Source organism: Urtica dioica, chromosome 11 (genome assembly GCF_054948205.1).
Source record: "Urtica dioica subsp. dioica isolate 48M chromosome 11, U.dioica_male_clone48M_v1_H2, whole genome shotgun sequence".
In the NCBI taxonomy this organism is placed as follows: Eukaryota; Viridiplantae; Streptophyta; class Magnoliopsida; order Rosales; family Urticaceae; genus Urtica; species Urtica dioica.
Window position 1 is genome coordinate 18,068,150 of NC_142766.1, and position 20,037 is coordinate 18,088,186.

A 20,037-nucleotide genomic window follows, 5' to 3' on the forward strand; every position below is an offset into this window, starting at 1 on the left:
GCCAATCTAAGTTCTAATAGCTTAATTAAAATTTTGCACGAACATAATTTGTTTTCCCAAATATTGATCTAAGAAGCCGTAAATCTTCGAAATCCACCATCAAATCAAACAAAACCAAACCAATATATCCCTCCAATCCAAAATAATTCTTAAATCTACACTAAGCTTTTAATAGTCTAATACAATACTAGCTAACTATAAAGCAACTAAAAATATAATTATTGAATTTGGTTGACATACTGATAAACGATAATTAATCGGCAACCTATGCGTTAACTGTTGCTCACAAAACAATTAGAAAAATTCGAATACTGTTTATCAATAGTCACGTGACACGTGTAAACAGATTTACTAATCCCACAATTGCTCCTGCCTTCACTCAAATATATATATTTAAATCTTATCCTTTTATTATCCTATCTTAAAGTGCTAAAAACTATAAAAGTTATGAAAACAAAAAGTAGCAATATATCTTCTTTATGAAAAGGTTGATGATGGATTACTAAATGATTTATGTCTTATCGTCTAAACTAAAGAGCTAAATCGCTTGGCATGAAGCTGGCAAAAGCCTCTGCAGGCCCATTACTCTTAATCCGTTTAACGGGCTTGACATTTTTGCAGTGTCAGGCCTCATAAAAGTCTCTTAAAATCGCGGTGTGAGAATTGCTTATAATAGTGCTTTTATTTTTAACTAATCACAGTAATAACGTGTATACAATTTTTGTCACCAAATCAACTTGTTTTAAATTGTAAACAATTATTTTCTTGATGTTTACCAATTTTCTTCTAAAGTTATCGGCTTCATTTAACTTTTTTTATAGCATAAAATAAAAAAATGGAAAGTTGAAATTCACTAAGGTATTTATCGAACCAAATAAAAGGCTCAAATCTATTTTTTATTGACATGCGTGTTTTATATTGAAAAAGAAATCCATACCCTTCGCTTTAAAACTATTTCTGTAGTAAGCTATGTAATAGAAAGAGTACTGTGGTAATTTCGTTTGTAAGAAAAATAACGTTTACATTTGGAAGAAAAAAAAATTATGGCTAGAAAGATTTGAAATAGTCACTATTTAAGATTGTTGCACTTTTAAAATATTATTCTTATAATTTTCTCCATTAAAACCAAGATTCTGAGTGTTACAATAGACTTGTTAGATATATTTTTTTATCAGCGAATTTTTTGTGTGGAATCCTTTGTGTAAATTAGCCAAAGGCTCACTTACCCTTGTTAGTCTAAAAACAGAAAGCCAAGTTAGCAATTCAAGTAATAATATCTACGGGTAAGACAGAGTACACAATACACATATACTATTGTACCATCTTCAATAAATTTGTTCACTGATTTTTCGAACGGACCTTATAATGGGCATACCCATCACGTAAGCAGGTACAAAATAACTATACTCGACACATGTATACCTGTTTATTGGGAAAGTGTCCTCGTTATCTGTTAGTAAAAACAAGTACTAAGCAACCAACAATGCCTTTATATTACTTAGATAAAAATAATCAGGATATTGATACCGAAATTCATGATAAATTGAAGTTCAAACTTTATTTTTATTTTTTATTTTAAAAAAGGTCCATTAACAAAAATAGTCAATTTAAATGTTTGACATGTTAAATAGCCAACGTTTGACAAATCTTATGTAAATAGTCACTTTCAGACTTAAATCTTAGATAAATAGCCACTTTTATATCAAACGCTGGTTATTTACTTAAAATTTACGTCTAAAAATGGTTATTTACCTGATATTTATCAATTGTTGACTATTTAACAATTTCAAACGTTTAAATTGATTATTTTCTTAATTTTCTGTTTTAAGAATAACACGAGTAATTTAACTCAATGCTTTTTTTTAAAAAACAAACGGGTTAGTATTAAGTTATCTGATACATGTTTGTTACTCGCACCCGTTTAAACCTTAAATGGTATCATAATTTACTCAATTAGAGCAATGATTACCGGATCCGATCAGTAAATAGGTATTGAGCTATATTGACATTACTACATATTATTCTGAGTTTGATGTTACACTTACACCAACATATAAGGTTTTTTTTTACAACAGCTGATCTTTGAAATCCTTAAGCTATATTTTCTTTAGTCAATGCTATGTTTCAAATCGCGATACATATATATACCAGATACCAAAAGAGATACCGACATATAATTTATACTTCTACAAAATATTCCTACCGATTTATAGATCAAAGATTTACCGAGAAACCGGTTACCAACGACTCTACACATAATATGATAGCATATATATTTAACAAAAGGCATTCATAATCGGCAATATAGCGCTGAAAAGTTACACAAAGGCATAACAAAAAAAATGATAAATTTCGTCAGTTAATCATTGAGTTGCAAGTTAAAAAAAAATGTTTGGGGTTCCACCAACTCGATTGGCAATGTGATCAGTTTGATGCAAAAGTAGTAAAATGCATGAGCATGGCATACTTGTATTAGTCAAGACGTACAAAAGATGATATATCAAATATACCCACCCATCCAAACCGGGTGAGTTTGGCCAACCATGCCTTACTAAGTTGGTTAATAAGGAAGAGAAATCTCATGACCACACTTTTCAAATGACGATATAAATTACTGGAAGAGATGGAAATATTTGAGGAAATAGGATTCAACTAAGCTATAGGATCCAGACGGGTCACCACTTTTATTATATTACGTATAGTCATAGTTATATAACAATATTCAACAAACGCGGAGTCAATAATAATAATAATAATAATAATAATAATAAAAATCTTCAAAACCTTATAAATATTTAGTTACCATTGGTGTACCTGAAAATCATGCCAAATTTTTTCACTAATCTCATTTCCAAATTGGGTTGAAAGTGAGAAACGAGATTAATTCGCTAAATCAATAGTATACATAACAAAATGGCCTTTTGTACTTAGGTTTCTTCTTGTCAGCTTTTTAGTGAGCATGAAATATTTTTGTAATCAATATTGATAATAGAACGAGATGTAATATAATTAACGACATGTGATTTTATTATAATCATGGTATTAGTCGGTTTTAATATAACGGCATGTTGATTTCTTATCGAGATGTTGAACATCTCGGTACACCAATAATATACCTCTGTACTTTTTAAACCTTAACGAGATATAAGTTATAATCAGGACTCGTCAAATATATATCGTGGTCTTTGTAAAAAGAAAAGAAGTGAAAATTAGATTTTCTTTTTGCTAGGTATTTTTTTTTTCCAGTAAACAGCTTAGGCTCCAAAAAAATTTAAGCCTATATACAATTAAGATTAAGAGACTTCTAAATTCTGAGAACCATAGAGCATGACTTTATGCTTGGCCGGTCCTGGTTATAAACTTGTACTATTGCTATTGCTGGTGTCACTATTTGTTAAAAAAATTACCATATTCATCAGAGATCAAACTAATATAATTTGTTTTCTACGTGATTATATACTGTGTTATATATGTGATCATATCATGAAGCTTTCTGAAATGTCAACCGTATGAATTTCAGGACAATAATACAGAAAAAAAAAAAAAAAAACATTGTTATGCATGTCTACTTCATTGCTATTATTTCTATTTGATTGATAAAGCTTAGTTACTCGTGAAAAGGCATGTCGTTGATAAGTTTATTTGAAGTGAAACCATCTGTATCAACATGTTTGAATTTAGATGAATCTTCTAAAAAAAAAAAAGATATAATTATAAATAAGGTGGAACAATAAATATTCCACGACTTTTATATTTTGACCACGAATAGGAAATTCAGGTAAAAGATGTTGAATTTGATTATTTCAGATTAAAAGACTACCATAATATAATAAAAAAAAAAAACAAAATTATATTGCATAAGATTTGTTGTTGGAAGACAGAAAACAAACAGCAGATTTTGAAAATATTGACCGAAGATTTTTTTTTCCTTTTTCCCACATCTAAAGTTGTGTCTCATTCACAATCAACATTAGATGAGCAAATAAAATTTCCATTGAATCCTTGATTTTGATGCTCCTCCCATTCCATGTTTGACCAATTATAGCTTCCCAATTCTCAGTATGTAAATGGTCATGTTGATTAATCTCAGCTATAGCATATTTTTACCATAGTATTTGGTTAATATATAAAAGGAAATTTGATAAAATACGACTAATCGCATATGAAATTTTATTATTTCTGGAAGATGTCAGACTTTTGAAAAAATATGACCCCGTTTAACCATAATATCATTAAAAATGACTGTGGTTGTCGACGGAACCTTGAGTCATAGTTATATCAATTAATTTGGTTTAGGGGCATGTGTTGGTAAATTGAGTCATATGTTCTTAATTTTTTTAATCTTGTGAAAGTATTATAATAGAAACTAGATTTCATATGTTACTAATCATATATTCTTCCAAAAAATAAATAATAATAATAATTCAATATCGGGAGTACAGTTGGACATGGTGGATTAAACTTTCCACCAAATTTCAATGGACTTATTAGATCAAATTATACAAAGCAATTTGATGCAAATAAAAATGTAAAATGAACGTGTAAATTACGATATTTTCATGGAATATTTATTGTAAACACATGATGATGTGATCAAAGCGTCTTTTTTTTCATATGGGAAATAGTTCTCGAATTCCATAGTCCGAAAGGGAAAACTTTTTAATTTTATTTGACATACCTGGCAAGTTCAACATTCTATAAATGACCAGTGTATAATAGAAAATAGAAAGAAAGCATATAGTTGAAACTTGAAACAATGAGAAGACTCGTGTACAATATACATATGAAGTAATAGTATGAAAATGTGATTTCAGTTACCAACAAAAACTCTAAAAATGTCAAAGCCATCTATAGTTATGTGGTTGATAGTGGGAAGTTAGTGGTGGTGGCGATGGCGATGGCTAGTGACATTGACCATAATGGAATACATTTAAATAATATAAAAAAAAACAAATAAATATAAGAATTTTTTTTTTTTTTTGGGGGGTCAATAAAATCTGGATTGTGCTAGCTCAATGTATCATTCTCTAAATTATTTTTCAAAGTATGCTGTTGCTATTTTGTCAAAAGCTCAAAACTTCTTATTTGATGCTTTGCTCTAATGTGATCTTATCTTGTTTTTATTACCTCTCCTTGATTTCACATGTACATTGCATGGCATGCTTGCAGCTTAAGTTTCTTTGACTTTCGTAAAGATTTTCAACATTCCTTTTGCATGACAAGATAAAATGTCCAAATATTTTGTTTCCGTATAAAAAGCGCAAATTTGAAATATAATACTTCTAGTTGAAGTCGTTTTAAGAAAACGCCGTTTTGTCTATCTAGTCGTTAGTTTATTCTTTTGCTTATAATATTGCTAATATTTTTTAAAAAATTTTTTGTAATCGTGGACTTAGCAGCCCTGCCACCCTGTAGGCAAAGTTGGAATCAGTCCCAGTCAGGCTTTGAATTTGAGGCTAACAGCTAATACAAAAAGAGCTAAAAACTCAAACACGGGTTTTGAATCTGTTAGTTATGGAGTTCATATAAACTCCCAAGTTAAAATTTTAACTAAATTATCTAAAAATAAAAATAAAATATATTCTAAATTAAAACAAGACGCATACATCTGTGACACTGTAGACATGAATTGGGTTATTTCTTTATCAAATGACGGCCTTGTATTTTTAAGTTGATCATAATTATGCTCTTGATTATTAGTTCGTTGTTATTTATTTTTTGTTGTTGTTTATTAACGTCAAAAATCATTGAATCGACATTTTTGTTAACATCTTGCGCGTTATTTTACCAGAAGGAGCATGATATATAAATTTTTTATAGGTTCTTAAAAGTATATATATAAATTTTGGAATTAAAATTAAAGCCCTTAAGAATCTAATTCTGAAATAGACATTAGTCACATTAAAAAAAATAACGTCTTTTTTTTATCTGGATAATGACACCAATATTATTAATTGTGCGCCACTTATCAAAAAACAATCCAAAATAAAAGTTTGTTAGATCTATTACTAAATGAGTGTGAAAAAAATACCTTAATAAAATTGCTTGAACAATTTCATGACCACCTTGAACATCGGTTGCTAAAATAGCACCGTGCGAATGGTTAAAAACTGGTTAATCCTAAAACATTGTACTTTACACCACGGCTTCAACCCCCTGTAGAAGATTTTTCTAGATGACATTTTTAGAATGAAATTATACTTGCTTGAAAAAATAGAATATGTGGTATTTGCCGCAACAAAATTCACTTGCACGAATGTTTTAAACAGTCTATCGTGCAAAGTGTCACATATAAAGCTGGCAATGTGAAACCCGGGAAATGGGATCCCGTCCCATATTTTACGGGAAATAGGACTTCCGGAACCGTAAAAATTGGTACCGGAAAATCCCGGAACCATTTTCTACGGTACCGGGAATTTCCGTATTTCCCATATTTATTTTTTCCTTTTATTTTAATCATGAATACATTTTTTTAAAAAAGAAGAAAAATTCCCATATTTTCAATTAAAAAAAATACAATTTTAAAAATATGAAACTAAATTGTGTTAAACGGGGATCCCAGTTCCGTCCCATTTCCCGAATGGTTCCGGGACAAAAATCCCGTAACCACATTTCATAATATGGTTTTTTCCCATTTCCCATATGATACTAATAATACTGGAAACGGGGTCCTGTGGGATCCCATATGACCAGCTTTAGTTGCATATAAAAGTAATACACGTTGATGATGATTCGCATAAATGTCCTGCATAACTGAAAAATTGTACCATATTTTGGGGTAAAACATGTAAATTTATAAGGAGCGTATAAGAAAAAAAAATTCAAGAGGGGTAAATATGAAAAAAAAAATTATATAATTTTGGGGTCAAAATATATAATATTAGGGTAAAACATTTAATTATTTTAAAATTTAGGGATAAAAAAATTAATTTTTAAAAGTTCAGGGGCTTTGGCCCTCCCTGGTTGCAAAAGACCTTCGTGTATAGTGGTATTTGCATCTTATGTCACAAATTGGCAATCCAATTGCAAATAAGTCACACGCACAAATTTTAGAAAGTTTTAGAGGAAGATGAAGTGATTTTTAATGAGGTATTGTAAAAATTCAAAAGACATGTAATAACTAATAAAAAGATTAAATGATAAAAGAGAGTAATTTGAAATTTGCACATGTGATATGAATGTAAATACGTGACACAAATGCAATTTTGACAATTTTGTGACACGAATGCAAAAACCCGACGAATTTGTGACATTGACGCAAATTTCCCTCGTGTATATAGTTGTCATACTATGGGCCTAAAACCTACTAGGTTGATATGCTCTATTTGCAATATTCCTCAATTCTAGATCTGTGACTTTGAATTTCTAAATTATCATTCTAATATTTAGCTTTTAAAATGAATACAAATCTCCAAAGATTACTATTCGTTTTGAGCAAAGTGAAGATCATGGCCTATTAGCTTAAACAAAGACAACTTCTATAGCATCTTCAAAAGGTTATAAGATGGTGGTCTATAATAAGTATTAAATACTTATTTTGAATCAGATTAAAAAATCATATCCTAAACTGAAATGTTGAGATATTATTCTCTTATAATATATATGTTTTAATATGAATAAGAAATGATGATTCTTTGAGCAGCCAAAACAGTAGTTACCATGAATAGATTTAGAACACCACGAATCATAGAAACTACGAAACCAGCCTCTAATCACCTCTTCATATAACCATGTGAAGTCATACTTCTTTGAACTCTTTCTTCGGGTATGAAATTCTTTCATCAATAACCGGCTTAGAGACTCAGACATAAGAGAAAAGACAAAGAAACAACGTGATGAAACTTTCCATGACTTGTTTTGTTTTCCCTCAATATCTCATTTGCATTTTGGATACTCATAGGTTCCATTATAGGCATTAAAACTTTTAGTCCACCGTTACGACTTTTAAATGTGCAATTATGGGTCTCATGTTTTCTTTCATAGTTTATTAAGTATTCATCATTAGTTAAAGTTGATGTAATTGTAAGTTAACTAGTTATATAGATCGATGTCCATTACGAGATTAATTAATTTACATTAATTGCTTATTTTCCCTTAATTCCATAAATTACGAATATCTGAAGTGGATGGCATTATATAAGTCACTTAATTAGTCAGCACACGCGGTTTCATCAATAACCCAGAAGGTCCATAAAGGTAATAAGTAAAAACCCACTAACACAACATTAACAGATATTTATATACAAATCCACCACAATGGGTTGTTTCTTATTGATGAAATATATATTAAGGATAGATCCCACAAAAAAAACATACCTTTATCTTAGAAATATGGCAAATGATCATTTACTCGAAAAAGGCTATAATTTAAGGATCCAAGGAAGAATTATTTTATAGTTAAAGTAGCCAAGTCAATGCACAAAGCGATCATTTTTAACTCAGACTTCAGTTGAAGCCAAAAAAGAGGGGGTCTTAGTATAATAGTTTTAGTTAATATTATAGTGCGTGTAATTAAAATTGAGAAACACTTACAGTACTGATACACATACAACCATGTATCCTGTGAGTTTGATTATATATTAAAAATAAACAAGCACGTCTTGATATCATGAATTAGTCATCGAACGTTGAGTCTAAGATTGTAAAAGATATTCTCCGATCCAAAATGAAATGTGGTGCGTCGTCAAACGCCAAAAATAAAATGCTAAACCGAAACAAAACAAAACAAATAAACAACTCCACAAAGAGGTACATACAGACAAGACAGACGTGGTTGGGTGTAAAATTTTGTTTCAAGGCATACATGTATTGTATATTGCATAAATCTATATACTTGGGCAATGTCAAAGATTTGCCAGAATTATTTTGGCTTAAAATAGAAACATAATGAAGTATATTGATACTCCAAAGTATATGGCAGCATTCACGTGGGTATACTCTGATGCGATCACTATGAATACATGTATGATAATTTGTTTCGGAGAAGAAGACACTTATATACAAGTGCCCAATTGATGTTAGGTTACATTAGTTTATGAATTTGGTTTTTTAAGTTTTGGTGAAAGAGACAAATTTGGAGAGAGAGAGAGAGAGAGAGAGAGTGGGTGGATTTGAGCGCAAGTGGGCTTGGTTTGGAGATGGTGGCTTAGGAAGGTTTCTCCACTTGATATATTTAATCATTATGACTTGGAAAATTCTTTGAGATGGGTTTTGCATATTTAATTAATTTTTTTAGGAGAAAAATAAAACATAGCATAACATAATTTTTGTTTAAGCACCATCCTTTATTTTTTAATTTTTCTTTTTTTCTTTTTTGGAGTGTTTTGATGCAATCATGTAATGTACCTAAAAAAACCAAGTTACCCTATTCTTCATGATTTTGCCACCGTGGCTTGGATTGCAACTTTACAATTACATTTACGCTACACATGTGGCTGAATTGAGTCTATTGGCATGTTTTAGGTGAAAATAATAAATTAAAAATTATTACTACACCTACATGTGTTACATTCAATATAGATTATGCCGAGAGTTCAGACAGGTGTGACAATTCAAAATGAAAAATATGATTTCTGAATTTGTTGTAATGATAAAGTTCATACTGGTACAAGCTTTATTTTGGAAGGAGTTTAGTAAATAATATTAATTGCGATTATATAATTTGTACAAAAGTTGGAAGTCAAAATTAAAAATTAATTGTTAAGAGTATCTTTCGGAATGCAAAAAATGCAGTAGGGGAGTTCCAACCGACCTCCATTTCTAATGCTAAAATAGCGTTTTATGGTAGAAATGAATAATATCGTCTTATATAAAGCGTTCATTAATGTATTTTTTTTCTTCTAATTATATTTAAATTTAGTCTTTATATTTATGACAAGAATATAAGCACAATATTCTATTTGATATGAAAATTAGAGTTCATTTAAAGATGACTTAGTGTTTGATTTGACCTTTACTCTAAAAAAGAGTAAGAAATATGTTTTTCGTTTGAAGATGACCTTAATATCGACGAATTGAAAGTGATACGGGTTTATCCCGACGTCTGAAAATAGTGCAATGTCTTCGGTAAAATTAATTTATTTTTTGTAATTTGTATTTAAACGTTCGGTGCAATTAATTGTGCCTTATATTTAAGATTGAAAAATAAAATACAATATAAAAAAAGTCATACGGATTTAATAATGGAAGGAGTACTATAAATAAGAGTTGAAGTACTCCTGGAAACGGAAACCTGATCAGAACAAAATTTTATGATACACAACATAAGGACATTTATTGATTTCCCTCCTGAACCACCGCAAATGCAATACATAAAAAAAAATTTGCTTTTCTTTTTCAAATCTTTTTTGATCTTTTCTTTTTCAAATCTTTTTTGATGTATCAAACTCTGTTGTAATTCAATGAGAACAAGAATCACAAAACGAATATATATATATATATATATATATATATATGACCCACCAAGCATTTGATCATTAGATGCTGCAAAATATTGAAATTGCAAAGGGAATATGATAAATCCGAGCGATTATTTCGCTTGTTTTTTCTTCACTTTTCTTTCTTTATAAGAGATAAAAAGTTGAGGTTTTATTGCAGATGAAAATAGGGGATAAAATTGTGAGCTTACTTTCCTACCTTAATAAAAAGTGAGAGAGATCTACCCAAGAAAGGAATTTATCTAATTGGTTTGAAAAATATGGATCCCATTATTCCTCATCCACTTTCTGTTTTTCTAATAGACAAAGCTGATTATAATGTGAAAGTCAACAAAAAGACAAGTCCATATTGGTCAAGCCTCATAAAACTCTCTCAAACTCAAACCCTTGTTCATCACTTATTATTAAATGTGGGCATAATTAGTAGTCCTCAACCACCCCACCAGCACACCATCACCACCATCAAAAATGAAAATACCCACCAAAAATTAAATAAATATGTCCTTTTTTTTTTAATTAAAAGGGGAAAAAAGTCAAGCCCCGCTGCGTGGAGAGTACTCGGAGAAACCTCGAGTTGACAAAAATGAACTTACGCGGGGGCAATAATGAACTGCCAGATGTCAGTCAACCCTTCCCTCTAAAACAATCTCTGTCATCCCATCTAACGGTGATTGTGGCACGCCTTTCCATGCCTTCGCATATATTTTTTTTTCCGCCAAAAATAATAATAAAATGTTTCTTTTGACTTTTCGATCGTATAATTTATGGCCTCCTATTCATAACATTTTAATCCTTCGTGAACGCGCTTCTCACAAGGACGGCGGGTAATAGTCAACCGTAAATTGTTTATGTATATATCACAAGTAATTAACTACACTCACGTTGTATAATAAAATACGAAAAAAATAATAGCAGCTGTTATACTTAAAAATGCAAGTTATTTGTCGTATTACTAATGACAAGTTATATAATAGCAATTAATAAACTTAAAAACAACCAAATAAACACCTTCAATCTCCAGTACAAAGTCATTCCCCCATTAAAAATTGGTATAATAATAGGAAGTAGGAACACTAACCTTTAGGATTTTAATATATTTACTTTAAAAAAAATCTAAAAAGGATTTTAAATTATTTAGAGTTATCCAGGCAATATATTTCAGTGTCCAACTTGAAAAGATATATTCGGATTTTCTACTCGAGCATATGCGTGGTTCCACGCGCTCTTAAAAATATTATAATGCTCATTTACGTGCTACACTCAATAATTATTGATGATAAAACCCACTAATCTAGAAACCCAAACCCTGCAGTTTACTCCACACCCCTATTCCCCTAGTCAACGCTCCACACGAGAAAAATAATAGTAATATTAATAATAACAGATACACCCTAAACAAATCAACATATCATTCAATTTTTTGAGGAAAAAAAAAAAAGAGAGGAAAAAAAAAGCGTTTTTATTAATTCTCATTCAAAGCATCACCCAAAGTCAACGCCTCTCTCTCTCTCTCTAAGCACTCTTCTTCTCATCTCTTCTTTCATTATTCTTCCTCCTCTTCTTCTCTCATCACCTCATTTCTCTCTCTAAGAACTCCCAAGGAACAGAGCAACCGGCCATGAAAAATCACTGTCAGTAGTCTCGATTCCCGAGGAATTCGATCAAGATTTCGGTTTCTTTTTTTTTTTTTTTAAAAAGAAGACTCGAGTTATTGGTTTCTGAGCTGAATCGGGCATGGGAAACGGCATCGGTAAGATAACGGTGTGCTTCACCGGCGGCGGAGTCGCGTCGGATCACCCTCACAAGCGGCGCGTGGGCGGAATCGGGGAGATATCGCTCCACATGGCCGACCCGCTGGACGAGGGGCTCGGACACTCGTTCTGCTACGTGAGACCCGACCCGACCCGGGTATCGTCCTCCAAAGTCCACTCCGAGGAAACGACGACGTTCAAGACGATCTCCGGCGCCTCCGTGAGCGCCAACACGTCGACGCCGCTCTCCACCGCGCTCATCGACCTCTACTCCTACAACAGCATCGACCGCGCCGCCGCCTTCGAGAGCTCCACTTCCTTCGCCTCGATTCCCCTCCAGCCGATTCCCCGGAGCTACTTCGCCGGCTCCGGCCCGATCTCCGGTCTCGGCCTCGGCGGCGGCGGCGCGTCGGGGCCGTTGGAGCGGGGGTTCATGTCGGGGCCGATCGAGCGGGGATTCATGTCCGGCCCGTTGGATCAACGGAGCGGAATCTTCTCCGGCCCGATCGAGAAGGAGGGACTCGCCGGCGCCGGCCCGGCGCAGCCGTTCCCGAGGAGCTTCTCTCACGGCGGCGCGTACTTGTACCGACGGCGATCGAAGAAGGAGAGGCTGATCGGCGTGCTGAAGAGAGTGATCAATAAGACGATCGCCCGGGGCCAAAACTCGATCGTGGCTCCGATCAAGGGCTTCGGACTCGCCAAGGACAACGATTGGGGATTCGCGCCAGAGAAGACCAACAACCCCAACCACAACGAGAATCTCACGGTTAGCAGCCTCAACAATCTCAGCAGCGAGGAAAGCCTGTACGACGACGACTCCACGGAGAGCCAGAACCTCCAGTGGGCCCAGGGAAAAGCCGGCGAGGACCGAGTCCACGTGGTGGTCTCGGAGGAGCACGGTTGGGTCTTCGTCGGCATCTACGACGGTTTCAACGGCCCGGACGCCCCGGATTACCTCCTCTCGAACCTCTACTCCGCCGTGCACAAAGAGCTCAAGGGCCTCCTGTGGGACGAAAAAGCCGAGCAAGAGCCCGACTGCCCTTGCGGGGCGGACCACCGCGAGGCGGAGTCGGAGGAGCAGACTCGGCGGCGGTGGCGCTGCGCGTGGGACCGCGAGAGGGTGGAGACGGCCGCCGCGGAGGCCACCGACCACGCGGCCGTGGTGTCGGCCCTATCTCGCGCCCTGCGCAGCACGGAGGCGGCCTTCCTGGACGAGGCGGACCGGCTGGCGCAGAACCCTGAGCTGGCTCTGATGGGCTCGTGCGTCCTCGTCATGCTCATGAAAGGCGAGGACGTCTACTTGATCAACGTCGGCGACAGCCGCGCCGTGCTGGCCCGCAAGCCCAACCCCAACCTCCTCCACCGCATCAACGAGGACGACCTCGACTCCCACTCCCCTTTCCCCGCCCTCTCCGCCCTCCAGCTCACCCGCGACCACTCCACCGCCATCCACGAGGTAATAAACCAATTGGCAATGAGAAGAGCAACCCATGATCTGATCTGATCTCATCATATCACATTGTCAATTATTGCAGGAAGTTCAAAGAATAAGAGACGAGCACCCCGACGATTCGTGCGCGATGGTGAACGACCGCGTGAAAGGCTCTTTGAAGGTCACGCGAGCCTTCGGGGCCGGCTTTCTCAAACATGTACCAATCTATCTCTCTCTTCTTCTTTTTTTTGTTTTGTTGGTGTTTCTCGAAATGCTTGAGTGGACGATGTGATATGATATGATTTTGTGTGTTCTGGCAGCCGAAATGGAACGATGCGTTGCTGGAGATGTTCAGAATAGACTACGTGGGGACGTCGCCGTACATAAGCTGCGAGCCGTACGTGCATCACCACAGGCTCGGAAGCAAAGACCAGTTCCTGATTCTCTCCTCCGACGGACTCTACCAATACTTCACAAACCAAGAGGCCGTCACCGAGGTCGAGCTCTTCATCGCCCTCCAGCCCGACGGCGATCCAGCTCAGCACCTCGTCGAAGAAGTCCTCTTCCGCGCCGCCAAAAAAGCAGGTAATTTAAAGTTAAAACCATTTTTTTCCCGTTAAACTTGCATTGTTACTATGCCAAGTTTCTTATTTAACTCTACTCGGATCACAGGCATGGATTTCCACCAACTGCTCGAGATACCGCAAGGGGATCGCAGACGGTACCACGACGATGTCTCCATAATTGTTATTTCCTTAGAAGGAAGGATATGGAGATCATGTGTATAGAAACAGAGACCAGAAGAAGAAAAAAATTGAAAAAAAAAAAAAAAATTATCAATGGTAGAGGATTATAGAGGCATCTACTTCATAAACATTTCCTTTGTTTTTTTGTTGTCCGTTTCTCGGTTCTTTTTGAAAGGAAAAAAAAAAAAAAAATCCTTGTCACCTTTGTAACAGACCAAAAAAATCAAGCATTGTGCTTGAGGTTTTGGTTGTGCACAGTTTACTGGGGTGACGAGGATATGTAAAGATGTAAAAAAAAAAAAAACCTGCTTCAGGGTGTTGAATGAATATAAGTCCGTCATAGAACAAACTGTAATTTTTCCAATAAATGACATTCCTTGTGGGAACAATAATAATCATAAACAATTTTTTTTTTTTTTTTTAGCGTTATATTATCAATCAGCAGCTGAATAATTTCTTTACTGCTCAAACAAGTCAATACTCAGTTTCTTTCCCAAACAATGCACATGAATACTAGGGTTTTTTTAGGCACGACAACTTCACAGTGTGGCTGCTCCAAAAGTTGACCCTTTTAGATTCTATAGCACCTGTTCTTTGACCAACATGTTGCTTGCGGTCCAAAAAAAAAAATTAACAACTAAAGAAACTATAAAAAGAGTGGTGATTTTACTTTTTTTCCTCGAGAGTTGACATTGTATAAAAAGATTGAAGAGAAAGTAGAAAAATAAATCTTTTGTTGGAGATATGGATGTTTCAACATGATCAACTTTTTCGATTGGGAATTTAGAAAGCTTATTCGTATTGAAAATCCATTTTCAGTTGTTGTTATTTGTATCGTCAATTTTAAAAGTTCTGAGAATATTGTTGGTGAACATCTCGAGCGAATTATTCTGCGCATCTTGACATTGTTTATTTATCAAAAATAGATCACTACATATATTTATTGTAGTGACGTTGATACTGCTTATCTCCATTGTGTATTGAACTGATGAATTGGAGTTGAGAAAAAAAACAAAAAAAGAAAACAAAAACAAAACAAAACAAAAAAAACAACTCTGAGTTACTGAAAATCTGTACTAAAAAAATTATTTTTATTTTCCTGAATAACTCATTGCTCTGATAACTGAAACTTTAGCATTCACTATTCTGTAATACATGACGACATGCTTGAGTACAGGATTTAATTTTATAAAAACAAAAAACAAAAAAAAAGGCAGAGGATTTAAATCAAGTCCGTGTCTAATAGTAATAATAAAAAAAAACATTGGGAAACTTAAAATTGTAGGTCATCATAGAGTAGTGTTATCCTTGATTCCTCATCATGGATTTCAAGCGTCCAAGACCCACATTTTCTTCTTCCTTTTAAGGAAGTGAATTTAATTCTCACAGTTTCTTTCTCTCAGGTTGTTTCTATTAGTTTTTTTCCTTTCTAGTTTCCCTTTTAATCAGTTAAGAAATAAAGAGTTTGAAATTGAAAAAGTGTGTATGAGATCAGTCTCATTACGTGGTTGAAAAACATAAGTAGCTGTATTTCTTTTCACATAAACAGAAAAACCATCACTGAATATGAAACCAATATCAATCACTACTAGTCCTCTATCAGGGCTTTTAAAACACTGACTCTATACCCCGCCCAAAAAAAAAAAAATAATAATAATAATTAATATACATTCAATAAAAACAAAACTAGAACTCCCTTCATATATGTGTGTACAGTGTACGTGCATGCAATACTAATCTCCGTCGCCACGGAAAAGAAAAAAAATGTGAAGCCATTCCAGTGATTTCTGTAGAAACACAAAAATTAAATGATAATTCTCTCAACTGCTATCTACTTCTGAACTTATTAGTAAATGCAGTGTAGTTGGGTGAGTTTGATATCAAACATCTTTAATAAACATTGAAGAGCTGTCACGTTCTCATTGACTCTGAATTCATGGCTTTCCGATTCTGTCCCAGCTATGTGGTTTATAAGCAATTCATTCGTCGATGAAAAAATAACCATACATATATATACACATTTATCTTTGGCAGCCGATTGTACACCTTTAAGGAAGATATTTTAGTTTATTTAGCTGAGATTTTTTAATTATTATTATTATTAATGGAAGGACTTGGGGTCAAGCATTGATTCCCCGAGCACAGAACTGAGGGAGAAACATTAAATCGATTTTGATTTATGGATAAATGATTTTTATTTCATAAAGTTGAATGGATAATGTCTTGAGAAAATATCTTTGGTCTTAAGTAATCAAATTTGTGTAGGCTCGTGAGTCGGATGTGTCGTGGACGTGGTGTCTCTGTCGCTGCTTTACCTCGTCATATGAGTTTTGCCTCTGAATCTTATTAGAGAAACTTTCGTCTTGATTTGTTATGTATGATAATGATTGACACTTTGCGCTAATCAAGAATAAAACGGACTTTGAGAAATACGAAAGGAAGAATCGTATGATGATGTGAGTTGGTAATTGCCGAAGAAGCCCAAGGTTCTTCTTGGCCCGAACACCGAAGAACCCAAACGACAACGACTCAAAAGTGATATTGTTATTGTTGTTTGTCGTTTGTCATTTGTCGTTTTTGGTTGCCGCTCTACGAATTTAAGTATAGTATCGATTTGATGCTCTTTATTTCCGCTTTCATATTCTTTCACCTCCAGACTAATACGGAGAAGGAATTGGTATACACTTTAGCCTCCGTGCTTAGGGATTTTCTTCTCATTCTCTTTCTTTGGTTTGTACTCTACACATTGATAAAGAACTTGTATGAATTAGTGTTAACTTAACCTTAACGGAGATTAAGCAATTGTTTTAGTACTATGATTAGTGATTATGCAGAAAAATATGTCACTAATTACTTTATTACATTATTATACATTAATGGTTTGAATACATTACTTTAGAAACTCTTTTCCCATAATCAACAACCATAATTTGGACAATTCTATTGGTAAATTCAAGAGATATAATATATTGTGTATAATTTTACCCTCTTCTTTTTTTTTTCTTTACATTTCTGTATTTTTTTTTCTCCGAGTCCCGTATACAATTTGTTGATATGTTAACAAATGACATTATTTTCATGTTATTCACTTGTATGTTTCACGAAGCCTGAGCAGCTGTTGATGTTTAAATCCGAGCTCCCAACAATCACAAAATAAATCATGATAAACGAATATTTATGAGATATACAATTTGTGAGTGATTAAAAAATATGACACATTTTGGTGACATGTATGTCAACAAACGACACGATTTGTTGACATGTATGTCAGCAATCACATAATTTGTTGACATTTATGTCAATAATCTGGGATGTAGCCAACGTTTCCAAACATTTAAGAAAATAGTCAATGACAATTATATTTGAATTAATTATCATCATATGTTATAATTAATTAAAAAAAATGTAAATAATTTCAAATATTAGACAATTAAATGTACCAATGGTGAACTCCGGCGGAATTCTAAGGTAGTAGATAGGATTTTTCATCCAACATAATGGGTCTATTTTTGAAGCTCTCCTCTGCACGAATTCGTTGGATTTGGAATCACTCAATTTCGAGCTCATATGAGTAAAATATGACTTTTGAAGTTTTGATGAGAAAAAAAATTCTATGAGAGAGAAAGTGACGAATCACTATAGCAAAAAAAAAACGGCTGGAAGGACAAAACAAAAAATTTAAATGGCTTATTCAAGTGCCACATCATCTGTTTGACTATTTTTTAATAAGTTTCCAAACGTTGGCTATATCCCAAGGCCCAGTAAGTTACAAAATTCTATATTTATTATTCTCAAACTTTAAAAAATATCTCATTGTTTCATTTTAACATGATTTTGTCCTTAAATCTAAATGAAACCGTTAACATGAAGAAACAAAAACTAAATGAAAATTTTAACATTATAAAAATAATAAGTCAAATAAAGTTATAAACATTAAGAAAAATATGTAATATGAAGTTAAAATACTTTAAAATTTATTTGAGGAAAGTTATGAAAATAAGGTACAACAACACATAAAGTAGATAAACGAATGGATAACTAAAATAAAGTACAACACATGTGGAACCCGAAAAATGAGATCCCTTGATCTCCCGTAATCGTAAAAAATGGTATTGGGAAATCCCGGAACTATTAGCCACGGTACCGAGAATTCTTGGTACCATATTTTACGATTTCGGGATTCCCATATTTCCCATATCATTTTACTTTAATCATGAATGCAATTGAAAAAATAATAATAATAAATTGTCCTATTTACAATTGAAAAAATATAACTTCAAAAAATGGTATTAAATAGTGCTAAAGGGGAATCCCGATTCCATCCCATTTTCCAGATGGTTTCGGGACAAAAGTCCCGACAACACAGTTCATAATATGTTTTTTTTCCCATTTCTCACATATTACCAATAATACGAGAAATAGTGTCCTGCGGGATCTCATATGACCAACTTTACTCCAGAGCTTCTCCATATTTTAAAGAAAAAAAAACCAGAGCTTCTCTTTAAAGCTTTTGGCACTCCCCTCATGGGAGGAGACAGAAGCCGGCGTTGGTCGGCTTGAATCCTCGCCCTCCATGGGATTCCTTCGCCGACTCTGGAGTTCGCCGGCTTGCCACGAATTTGCCGAATGTGTTGCATTGGAGACGTTTGAGCTCTTTCATCGCCGCTGGCGTAGGAGTCTTGGCGAGGACGCATTTTGCAAGCTGCTTAGTTGATGTACAAATTTGAAAATTCTGACAAAGTTATGACTTCAACCCGATCTTTGCAAGATCCGATTCACAACGACGGAGTAGTTGCCGTCCAGTGTGCCACTTCCGCCGTCAACGCGGTCAAGCTCCTGCGTGTCGAGATATGCAATGTGAGTCTTGTTGTTGTGTGGGTTGGTATTTGGTGTTCATACTTTGGTATAAGAGATATTTCATTAGCTTAGTATATGGCTTTTATTCTCTAGATATGGTTGTTTTATTTTCCTGTTTTGGATATTGGATGTACTTTTTTTTTTTTTTTTTTTTTTTTTTTTACTTTGGTGTTTCTCTCATTTTGTTTTCGATTGGAAATGGATTAGTCATCTTCTTCCGTCTCATTTTGAGTTTTTTGTTAGAGTTTTGTCTATACATGCTGAAAAATCATCTTTTTCATGATCACCGGATTACTTAGTGTTAGATTTATTTGATTTAGGTTCGATTTGTGTCTAAGATGTTATTATATTTGTATCAAAGGGTATTATACCCATCGTATTCTGGAAGCCTCATGTATTAAAAAAAAAATATGAATATCTGGTACGATAATGGACTCGATTATAAAATTTTCAATATAATTGAGATACCAGACTTATAGAATGATTCTTGACCTTAAATCTTTACCCATGACTATTATAAAAAGCAAAACCGTTTTTCACTATTCACCTAAAAACATTTTCCTGTTATGTCTACAGTACCGCTTACTTTTTTGAAAATTGCACAAATAACCTTTAAAACTTACGAAATTCCAGAAACAACTTCAAAAATAAACTTACGAAATTCCAGAAACGACTTTAAAAAACAAAAATTTCAGAAACAACTAAAAAAAGTGAAAATTTCATAAATGACTCTAAAAGTGAAAATTCCCTAAACTAACTTTAAAACGATAACAATTATTAGCCGATTAATAGTTTTATAATTCAAATTACTTATG

At 34.1% G+C, this 20,037-nt stretch overlaps 1 protein-coding gene across 1 annotated transcript; it reads left to right on the forward strand.

Moving 5' to 3' along the window:
• Nucleotides 1–11,852: 11,852 nt before the first annotated feature.
• Nucleotides 11,853–14,714, forward strand: PLL5 (pol-like 5). Its single transcript, XM_089630657.1, has 4 exons — nt 11,853–13,643; nt 13,723–13,836; nt 13,940–14,204; nt 14,292–14,714. The coding sequence occupies exons 1-4, from the start codon at nt 12,171–12,173 to the stop codon at nt 14,405–14,407; spliced, it is 1,968 nt and encodes a 655-aa protein (XP_089486783.1). The 5' UTR covers nt 11,853–12,170; the 3' UTR covers nt 14,408–14,714.
• Nucleotides 14,715–20,037: the final 5,323 nt, after the last annotated feature.

Coding starts and splice junctions, on each gene's coding strand:
- PLL5 (XM_089630657.1), top strand. CDS start 12,171: ATGGGAAACGGCATCGGTAAGATAACGGTGTGCTTCACCGGCGGCGGA. Junction 13,644..13,722: donor ACTCCACCGCCATCCACGAG/GTAATAAACCAA, acceptor CAATTATTGCAG/GAAGTTCAAAGAATAAGAGA. Junction 14,205..14,291: donor CCGCGCCGCCAAAAAAGCAG/GTAATTTAAAGT, acceptor CTCGGATCACAG/GCATGGATTTCCACCAACTG.